Source organism: Diuraphis noxia, unplaced genomic scaffold (assembly GCF_037042655.1).
Source record: "Diuraphis noxia isolate RWA-SAM2 unplaced genomic scaffold, SU_Dnox_SAM2 contig0001, whole genome shotgun sequence".
Taxonomy (NCBI): domain Eukaryota; kingdom Metazoa; phylum Arthropoda; class Insecta; order Hemiptera; family Aphididae; genus Diuraphis; species Diuraphis noxia.
In genome coordinates, this window is record NW_028301711.1 from 19,197,930 (window position 1) to 19,209,580 (window position 11,651).

Sequence of the window (11,651 nt, forward strand, 5' to 3'; positions counted from 1 at the left end):
TTTCAATTTTCAATTATTAATTTCATATTTTTTGTGAAAAATATTTTTGGGGAAATATTGCATTTAAATTTTCAATTATTAATATCATAAGTTCTATGAAAAATATTTTAATAATTATTGCATTTCAATTTTCAATTATTAATATCATAAGTTCTATGAAAAATATTTTAATTATTATTGCATTTCAATTGTCTGATCTTTTTACACATTGTTTTCTTTGTGATCTTTTACTGATAAAAATAAAAGTGCGCCAGGAATGGTACATCTATACTACTCATATGTATATATTATATTAAATGTGCGTATGTATTATGTACTTAGTTAAAAACTTAATTTTCTCAGACTATTGAAACAAAATCTTTAATTACGTCTTCATTATCAACGTGTTTTGTTATTTCATTCTCAATTTACAAAATTGCTGAATTAGTTAATCTTTCTTGCGATATATCATATGTGGTTGATTGTAAATACGTCCTAGTTAAATTTCAATTTACCTACTAAAAGAGTGTTCCTTAGAAGTGACAATCTAAATGCAATCATTAAGTTCGGCAAGTTGAATCAAGTTCATATTTTTAATTGCATTTAAAATATTTAAAACAGTTGCGTTTTGTAACTTTGGTTTCTGATCTTGATATTAAAAAGTTCCATTTCATTAATTATTTCTTGGCATACCTATATCTTCATTGTATTTGATTACCTACTAAATCAGCTGCTCATTTTTTCAATGTTTCAACTTATGTAACAGATAGAGATAGTGAATGACCAGAAATGAATTGAAAATCATCAGCAATATTTGATAATTTTTAAACCTCCATTTAATTTGAGCCATCATAATAATATTATCAAGAACTTTGAAGCAGGTATTCTCTAATATTAAAAATTGATTTGCAAAAATATCTTCACCCATAACTGCTTTATTTTTAATTTTTAATTCAGATTGTATTTTAACTTAATCACTAATACTAATAGCTTTAAAATTTGTTCGTTCCCAATCACGCATTTTTTGAAGAGAAACATTTAATGAACATTTAATATAACATTTTTGAAGCCTGATCAATTGAAATATTTGAGCTTTGTAATAGTTTATTTACATTTTATATTTTATTCATTATTTTATCCTTCCCCACACAGCAATTTGAATATATAAATATTTTCACAATATTTGAATTAGTCTTCAAATATTTAAGGCCAAATATTGTCACAATATTTTCAAATTATTACATATAAAATATTATACATCAATTTTCCATCCAATGTTTTGAAAATGTTAAAAAACTATATTTATTCTAATTTTTATATCATCGTTATATATTGCATATTATACAGGGTGATTTTTTAAGCATGCTCGACCCATTTTGATGCTTAAATTATGCATATATTCAAATTTTGATTTTTGGAATATTTAAGTGTAGTTAAAGGCGATATTTTTGAGTACTTAGATTTTTCACAACTTTTAAGGAGTATCCTGTAGCGATACCAACTTTGGTTTTTCAAATGACAACCTATATGTTTTAAAGCAAAATGTGATTCAGATAATTTTTCTGAAAATTTTGACATATTGCAATCAAAATTCGAACGGAAACTTCCAGAGTTATTCTACTTGAAATACTAAGGAATAAGGATAAAATTCTAATACTTAAATGCCTACGTTGTGTTAGAGATAATTTTTGTCGACCGCGGGGCGACACTGTTGCGAGCTCTACCGGACCGATCGTCGCCGTGACGATCGGCCTGTTTTGCCGTAACCGTCGGACACGACGTGTGTGTCCGCGGACGAACTGCCGTTTCCCGTTAATAGTGTTAATACCAATTAGTTTAACTACTGTTGTCGATCTGTTGTTTAATAAATTATCAGCCGCATATAAAAGTAATCGTTCGTTCTTAATAATCCTGACAATCTAGAATACGTTCTTTACAATTCAGAAGTGGGATAACGACTCTTTCGTAACAAGAGTCGATCGTATCCATCTCGTGGTTGTGCCATCGTTACGCGCAGTCGTTTTTGCGTTTCGCCGTACTCGTGGAAGTTATCGTGACCGCGAAGTTGTGAGGTGCCAACTCCGCGAGTTTCTAACGCCTGTCGCATAGTTCGAGTTCGTCGTGCGAACAACGTCACGTGTTTTATTTAGGCAAGTGCCGGCAGACGGCAGTCGAGTCCAAGGTCCAACCTGTTATTTGAGGTTAGCCTGTAGCGGGATTGCGCTGTGACGTACCGCAACCGGGTTCGCGTCGTTACCGCAACCGGGTTGCATCGTTATCGCGATCATATTCGCGCCATATCGCGAAGTCGTTATCACGCGGTATCGCGACCACATTCCGCCGTATCACGGAGTCGTATTGCACTCCTATCGGTGTTTACCTTCGTTGAGCGTTAACGTTTTATTTACTTTTGTAGTCAGACGACGGTCGCGATGAATAATCCCGACAACGAAAGTATGCCGAAGGCTCCGACATACAACGAACTGTTCAGTACCGTGGCTGAACTAACCGAAAGACTACAAAAACTCGAGTCTACTGCGGGTCCGCAGTCTGTTCGCCCTCAGACTACTAAACCCGACGATATCTCCGAGACTACTTCGACAGTCGATTATCGTATTCTCCCAGACGTAGGAACGTCCATATGGTCATTCACTGGACACGAGTCTAGCAGTCGAGCAGAGGATTGGATTAGTTCGATCGACGGTCTGGCGCAAGTTAACCAGTGGCCACTAAGATACCGATTGCTATACGTCCGTTCACATGTCGCAGAAGCTGCGCGAAGCTGGTATCTGCTCGAGGAGTTTCGTGACTGGGACACTTTCGTCCGCAAGTTTAGGGCGACATTCGTGCGCACGCTGCGCAAAGCGGATTTGTGGCGAGAACTTGAAATGCGAATACAGGAGCCGAATGAACCAACCATCGACTACTTCTACGCCAAAATCGGTCTATGTCACTCGCTCGATCTGGAGTTTGCCGACACCCGTGTAGCGTCCCAGCATACAGGAGGACAAACGACTGGTGTTGAGGTAGATGGATTGGGTGTAATAAGTATAACAACTTAATTTGTGATTAATTTATTAGGTATTTATTTGATTATTATGTAAATAAAACACTTTTACTGCACAAAATGATTTGGTTGTAAAATATTCTAAGTCCGAATAATTAAATTGGACTGGTGTCTGGCGTGAAGGTGCTTGTTCTGACTCTGGTGGCTCACGTCTGAATTGGGTCTAATCGGGGCTCTCCTATATAGTCCAGATAGTCCTACTCTCTGCGTTTCCTCTCCTATCGATAAGATACGTATGTGTCCATGGCCGAGTCGTGCAAAAGCGTACGCGTGTATTATTTTAATATCGCAGCTTCCCACGCCCATGCGACCGGTCGGTCCACATCCTGGTTATTCGCGATACGTAATCTCCATAACCCGACGACATTAATCATATCTCTAGATACGCCTGTCAAGACTACGATTTCATATTTAATATTTCGTATATCTAATTACTATAGTAATATTTTGGAAAGGCTAGAAGTTTGGCCTTCGATATAACTATTGAGGTCCTATACAATAGAATTGGTTGGCGAATTCATACGCCCCAGGGTCACTTATACATATCTATGTGTAATGTGTATATGCGTGTTTAGATGTCTCAGCGGGACGTCAGTACATAGCACCTCCCCCCTAAAAAAAAGGTTTCTGTCCTCAAGACAGAAATCTTTAAATAGTATCTGTAACAGTTATTTTACATTTTTACATTTACAAGCTTTAGCTTGTGTACAAATTCAAATGTTATATGTTTTACAAGTTCTTACAATTTCGTAATTTTACATGCAATGATTATAATGTATAAATATATCTATATGCTTATCGCATTTACAATAATTAGATTACAATAATAATAATGTTTTATATAATATGATATATTTTTGGTTAATAGTTATATTAGTAATATATTTTTTTTTTTTTTTTTTTGTTTGTACTTATATAATAATAAAGATTGTGTTAGTAGTACATGTATATTCCATTAATTGTTTATTTATTTGATTAACATAATTGTCCTATAATAATATTTTCCCATAACCATAGTTTACATTATTTTTTTTTTTCATTTTTTTTTTTTTTTATAACAATATTAATAAAGTTCCTCTAACTAACTTATCCCTTTAATTTAATTCCCTTAACCATACATTCTATACGTTCTAAGTGTATATATATATATTCTAGTTTATAGGTACTATCCGGTTTTTCCGGTGTTCTTTATCTATTCCAACCTATGGACATATCCGTTACGACTCTTTTGCATAGGTCTCAAGTCGTAGCGGTCCATCCATAGTTTTCTATTCTCTACCTATAGTTATCTAAAATGTTTAATTAAATTATCATACCCCATTTTTCTTACTACGTGGTCAAATATACATTTTGTAAATTGTACATCCGTCCGAGGATCGTGGGCATGTGTTATATTATGTGTCTTTTTACAAACTGCATCATGCGTTTCTTCTGTATTTAAATGGTCACTCCTAATAAGACTTTTTATTTTATCTACGCGTGCACTATCATGAACTATATTTTTTATTTCGTGATTATCTGTATCCACGTCATATTCATATGATATTTTATTAATCTGCGCTAATTTCACTTCCTGTGCTACTTCTGATATATTTAATACACTAACTGTAATCTTGCCATTTTTAACCGTATTATATATATTTGCGCAATACACATCCTCTGATAATTGTTGTTTATTTATTAAAATATTTTTATTTTCCATATCGGGATCTGCAATCGGTATGCAAACCACCGTTTCCGTTCGCGGTTTTAATGTGAAACATATTTTATTTTCGTTAAAGTCATTTTTATCTTTTATTGTTAATGTACTATTTGCGATATCGATTATAGCGTTATTCTCTATCAGAAATTTCTGTCCTAGTATTCCGTCCTTATCGACCGGAAACTGTTTATCTACTACAAAAAAGTCAGTTTTAAATTCGTTTTTATCTATTATTAATGTAATTATTGTACGTCCAATTGTAGGAACTATTTTTTCGTTTATGCCTTTTAGATAAATTTTTTCATTTTCATTTATTATCGTGTTATTAGCTAATTTATTTATTTTTATTAAATTTAAATCGCTACCCGTGTCTAATAGTAATTGAACGTTTTCTGTATTAAAACTAGGTGATTGTAACATTATATGATTTTGAATTATAGCTGTTGAAATGCGTAAGCATCGCTCTGTGAGGGTTCTGAATCGATTATTTGATGTACCAATCTCACCCCACTCGAGGTTGGCATCTGAGCGTTTCCCGACGAATTTGCATTATTCCTATCGTTTCGCTGTTTTGTGTAACAACTCGAAATTTCGTGTCCTCTTTTATTGCAATAGGTGCAACTCAGTGGTTCCACTACGTTATTATTACTATTGTTGTTTCTACGCGGATTGAAATTTGGAATTTGTTGTCTATTCATATTAATGTTTTGTCTCAGATTTTGACCTGCCTGCCTACAGTCTCGTGCGAAATGATTTGTGCCGCCACAGATATGACATCCTGCGTTATTTGGCGATATCCTGTTTTGATTATTATTACGCTGATTAAAATTGCTCTGGTTTTGTCTTCCGTTATTATATCCGTTCCGATTAAAATTTTTATCGGATGTATTATTATATACGTTATTATTAGCTCGCCTATTAGAATCGTTATACCCGTTGTTATAATTATTATATCTATTATTTCCGCGATTAAAATTTTGTTTGTTACTATTATTATCATTTCCTTGTTTCCTAAACTTATTTTCAAGTACATTTCCCCCGTTTAAATCTTGTCTTTCCAAGTTTTTCCGTAATTTTTCTACATCTAAATTAGCATTATATTCGGTTTCTTCGTCTTTCGCTACCTGCATAGCATCCTCTAAAGTTTTTGGATCCCTAGCTTTTAGTGCAAGATTTAAATGTTTCGGTAACCCGTTAACAAAAATTATTAATGCCTGATTTTTAAGTTGACTTTTATAGATTTTGGCTTCGGCTTCATTTAATTTCTCTGTTGCAATTGTACATAATTTATAATAGATTTCTTCGATTCGACTCGCGTACTCCGCGACGCACTCGTTTTCTTTCATACGCGCAAAGTGTAACCCTAAAGTCAGTGTCCTCTCAGATGACTTATGTTCAAAAGCTCCCTTTAGAATTGACTTTATACTATTCCATGTACTAGTCTATGTATTTACATGCTTCTAAAGCATTTCCGGCTAACTTCGAATTTATTACTTTAACTAACAAGTCTAATTTATCCTTATCTACTGCTTTTACAACAATATCACACGTATTAATAAATTCCGCGACATTATTCGCGCCCGTACATATCGGTATAAGGGACGTAGCTTTATCGAATTCCATTTCTAGTGTAGCGTTACTAACTTTTCTGGTTCGTTTCTCTGCGACTAATTCCGTGTGTATTACCCCCGGATCAGATCGAGTTCCTCCTCTTCTAGGTAAACTACTCGGTGTTTCAATTAAATCTACCCAAGCTATTCCCTTAGCTGTTCTTAAATACCTATCTTGGTCAGAATATTGTGGACTCGGGTATTCAATTGTTTTATTCAAATCGATTAACTCTTCGATTTTTACTATATTTGTTTCGGCAGCTACTACGCTAGCACCGCTTGCCTCTCCTACCTGTACGCCTATGTCCGCAGTACTATCGTTATTTATTTCCGTTAAATTCCCTGTCGGATTCTCTGACGTATCTCCCAAATTTTTATTCATCAATGTATATTTTATTCATTTAGTAAAATTATTTAAATAAAATTATTTATTTATTTTATGTACCTAAAATTTAAATACCTAAATTGTATTCTAATGTCGCTAACTATTCTATCACTATTTATTTAATAACCACTATTTATTATTAATTCTATAACTGTTCAAAATATTTATTTTGAAATTCTTAATTTAATTATTTACTAAAAGTAACTATTATATTTATTACCCAATACTCCAATATTCACTACGATTTATTTCTCACTAATTTATTTAATATAATGCTTATTCTAGGGCCCCTAAGCTACTCTATTATATATCTTTTCTCAATTACACTTTATTCAATTTTACTCTTTAGTATTTCTCTTTTAATTCAACTTATATATGTATGTGCGCACATTTATTTCAAATATTTATTCACTTATTTATTTCTTCTTTTTAAAACTCAATTATCCATTTATATCAATATTTCTCAAAATCACAAAAATTATGGTTTAACTACCATTTAATAAACTCTCAATTATTTTTTTAACTCAATATCTCTTTATTTCAATTCAATCTATTATATGACCTTGCATTATATGACATTACATTATAGGACATTACGCGCGCAATTCCAATTATATATATACTCTTTATTATTTTCTCAATTATATTATATTCACTTTTATATCTCAAAATTATTCTCATTTATTTTCACTTATATTCATTTCATATTAATTTATACCACAAAATTATTCTCATATAACATTTATTTAAATTCACTTTATACTCATTTATTCTCTTTATAACACTTTTATCGGTACATATACCCTTTATATACTCAAAATTATCCTACACTTTTATACATTACCTACCATATTATTTCTTTAAGTAGATAACATATATATATTTCTCAAAATTTTCCTACACTTTTATACATTACCTACCATATTATTTCTTTAAGCAGATAATATATATATATACACCTTCACAATAAATTTTATACGATGGTCCTAACAGGTCCAAAGGAGACGTGACAGAGCCTTATAATTAAAATTCCTACATAAATAAGTACCCCAAAACTTAAATTACAACTCACAATACTGTCACTGCTTGAGTTGCTTCCATTGTTGCTCTTGTTGTTGTCCTGACTGCTCTAGCTGCTTGCTACGTAGATTCTCTTTTTCCCGGAGTTGCTGGAAGGTGATCAGTCCTCCAAACGTGACTCTTGGGTGAGTTGCCTCCGTGAAGTTGAAAACAAAAAATTTTCAGCTTCCCGTTGATGGAAAATCCTACCGACTGCGCCAAATTTGTAGCGTCCCAGCATACAGGAGGACAAACGACTGGTGTTGAGGTAGATGGATTGGGTGTAATAAGTATAACAACTTAATTTGTGATTAATTTATTAGGTATTTATTTGATTATTATGTAAATAAAACACTTTTACTGCACAAAATTATTTGGTTGTAAAATATTCTAAGTCCGAATAATTAAATTGGACTGGTGTCTGGCGTGAAGGTGCTTGTTCTGACTCTGGTGGCTCACGTCTGAATTGGGTCTAATCGGGGCTCTCCTATATAGTCCAGATAGTCCTACTCTCTGCGTTTCCTCTCCTATCGATAAGATACGTATGTGTCCATGGCCGAGTCGTGCAAAAGCGTACGCGTGTATTATTTTAATATCGCAGCTTCCCACGCCCATGCGACCGGTCGGTCCACATCCTGGTTATTCGCGATACGTAATCTCCATAACCCGACGACATTAATCATATCTCTAGATACGCCTGTCAAGACTACGATTTCATATTTAATATTTCGTATATCTAATTACTATAGTAATATTTTGGAAAGGCTAGAAGTTTGGCCTTCGATATAACTATTGAGGTCCTATACAATAGAATTGGTTGGCGAATTCATACGCCCCAGGGTCACTTATACATATCTATGTGTAATGTGTATATGCGTGTTTAGATGTCTCAGCGGGACGTCAGTACATAGCACCCGTGCTATGTACTGACGTCCCGCTGAGACATCTAAACACGCATATGATGGGGCGTATGATTTCGCCAACCAATTATATTGTGTAGGACCTCAATAGTTATATCGAAGGCCAAACTTCTAGCCTTTCCAAAATATTACCATAATTGGAATTAAATATACGAAATATTAAATATGAAATCGTAGTCTTGGCAGGCGTATCTAGAGATATGATTAATGTCGTCGGGTTATGGAGATTACGTGTCGCGAATAACCAGGATGTGGACCGACCGGTCGCATGGGCGTGGGAAGCGGCGATATTAAAATAATACACGCGTATGCTTTTGCACGACTCGGCCATGGACACATACGTATCTTATCGATAGGAGAGGAAATGCAGAGAGTAGGACTATCTGGACTATATAGGAGAGCCCCGATTAGACCCAATTCAGACGTGAGCCACCAGAGTCAGAACAAGCACCTTCACGCCAGACACCAGTCTGATTTAATTATTCGGACTTAGAATATTTTGCAACCAAATCATTTTATGCAGTAAAAGTGTTTTATTTACATAGAATTCAAATAAATATCTAATAAATTAATCACAAATTAAGTTGTTATACTTATTACACCCAATCCATCTACCTCAACACCAGTCGTTTGTCCTCCTGTATGCTGGGACGCTACACGACTGGGTGTACGGTCGTACGCACTCCAACCGCGATGACCTGCTGTCAGACATCCGTGACTGGGAACGCATGCGCGCGAAGCGCAAAGAAAAGTTCGAGACCGCTAATTCAGCGTCCACTTAGCCACGACATGTTAAACAAAAATCCGTTACTGAACCGCTAGGTGCGAAATCGACATACGTCGCGCCCGCTGTTCCGCCGAAAACGACGATTGGCGCTGGCACTAAATCGGCGACGTACAAGGCCGAGGCCAAAACAGACGTTCCGAGAGAACGTTCGACGATCTACTGTTTCAACTGCCGCGCTGCGGGGCACATCTCTAAGGACTGCCCGAAACCTCGACGTCCGATGAAGTGCTCTAACTGTGGTTCGGACCAACACACTCGAGGTCGTTGCCCCGTAGACGCTATCGAACGTTCCGAATCCGCGTCCGTTACCGACCTGGCTTTCCGTGCCGACGCGACCGCGAGTGCAAAATCGAAAAACCCGTATTTAAAAACTGTGAGAATCAACGGACGACCCGTTGATGGTCTTATTGACACGGGCAGTTCAGCCGTTTTGATGCGTATATCAGCTGCCCGTGAGTGCAACGTCTCTATACGCGACGCCGTGTGTCCGCTTTACACTGTTGGTAATGCCTCACAGCCGAGTACCTCTACTATTGGAGAAGGGGACGCCGAAGTCGCGATTGAAGGCGTGTTAGCAGCCGATCACACCATTAAGATAGTGCCGGACAGCTCGATTCCGGTAGACGTGCTGGTTGGTCGGACCTGGCTCGATCTGCCTCCCGTGAACTATTCAAAACAAGGAGGTGAGATAGTTTTCGATTCGATGAACCGCGTCCAGGCCGACGCGCTCGATATGTCGCATGCCGACGAAAATGTATACGTCGCCGTAGAGGAACCGGTGCGTCCAACGAAAGCTCCTATAACTGAAAATGACGTTGTTATCGACTCGCACGTATCCGCCTCGCAACGCGAAACGTTAGTCGCGTTGCTTAACGAATATCGCGATGCTTTTGCGAAAAATATTACGGAATTGGGTTGCACCGATGTCATCGCTATGGACATCACCGAAACGCCGGGCAGTTTGCCTGTTAGTTTAAAACCGAATCGGACGTCACCCTCCGACCGACGTATTATAAGCACCACGTTACGCGAATGGCGAGAAGCAGGAATAATAAAGCGACTCTACTTCTTCCTATGCCAGCCCGGTACTCCTGGTCAATAAGTCCTCGGGCGAAAAACGGTTGTGTGTGGACTATCGACGCCTTAATCAACAGACCGTACATCAGCCGTATCCGATGCTTGACGTCGACTCGCAACTTGGAGTCCTATCGCACGGTGTAATATTTACGACATTAGATCTATCCAACGGATTCCTACAAATACCACTCACTCCCGAAGCCAAAAATAAGACTGCGTTCGTTACCGAAGAAGCGACGGCCAAATTCGAACGCATGCCCTTCGGACTTAGGGGTGCGCCCGGAACGTTCCAGAAGCTGATGAGCATTGTGTTCAAGGACCTGAAAAACGAAGGCGTCGTGAGTACGTATCTAGACGATATTATATTACCGTCGAAAAGCTGGGACCTCATGATGCTCGACCTACGCCGAGTGCTAAGCGCACTACGCGCCGCCAACCTTACCCTCAAACCGTCGAAATGCACGTTCGGTGCACGCGAATTGGATTATTTGGGTTTCCGTATATCCGAAGGTATGGTTAAACCAGGTCGCAAGGTGCTCGCGATCGCTAAGTTTCCGCGTCCGCGCGACGCGCATGAAATCCGACGCTTTTTGGGTCTCGCCGGCTATTTTAGGCGCTTTATAGTTAAATACGCGCAGATCGCCGCCCCGTTAACGTGTCTAACGGGTAAAGACGTACCGTTCGTGTGGTCAGAGTCACAGGAGAGCGCCTTCACCGCGTTACGCGAAATTTTATGCAACGGGCCAGTCGTACGCATGTACGACCCGGAAGCCGCCGTTACGCAAGTACACACAGACGCGAGCAGCCTAGCCTTATCGGGGATTTTGCTACAAGGCGAAACTTCTACCGCTCTACATATGGTATACGCCGTGAGCAAGAAGACGACATCTGCGGAATCGAAGTACCATTCGTCACGTCTCGAATTACTCGCGATTATTTGGACACTAAACCGATTACGTCCGTTCCTTTTAGGAATTAAATTCACCGTTATTACCGACTGCCAAGCATTAGTGTACCTAAACTTGCACAAGACCGTGAAACCGCAAATCGCGCGTTGGTTTGAAG

The 11,651-nt window shown here is 37.4% G+C and overlaps 1 protein-coding gene across 1 annotated transcript; it reads left to right on the forward strand.

The window, feature by feature from the left end:
* Positions 1-9,729: 9,729 nt before the first annotated feature.
* Positions 9,730-10,611, forward strand: LOC149060204 (uncharacterized). Its single transcript, XM_089228219.1, has one exon. It carries the CDS (start codon positions 9,730-9,732, stop codon positions 10,609-10,611), a length of 882 nt encoding a protein of 293 aa, XP_089084345.1.
* Positions 10,612-11,651: the final 1,040 nt, after the last annotated feature.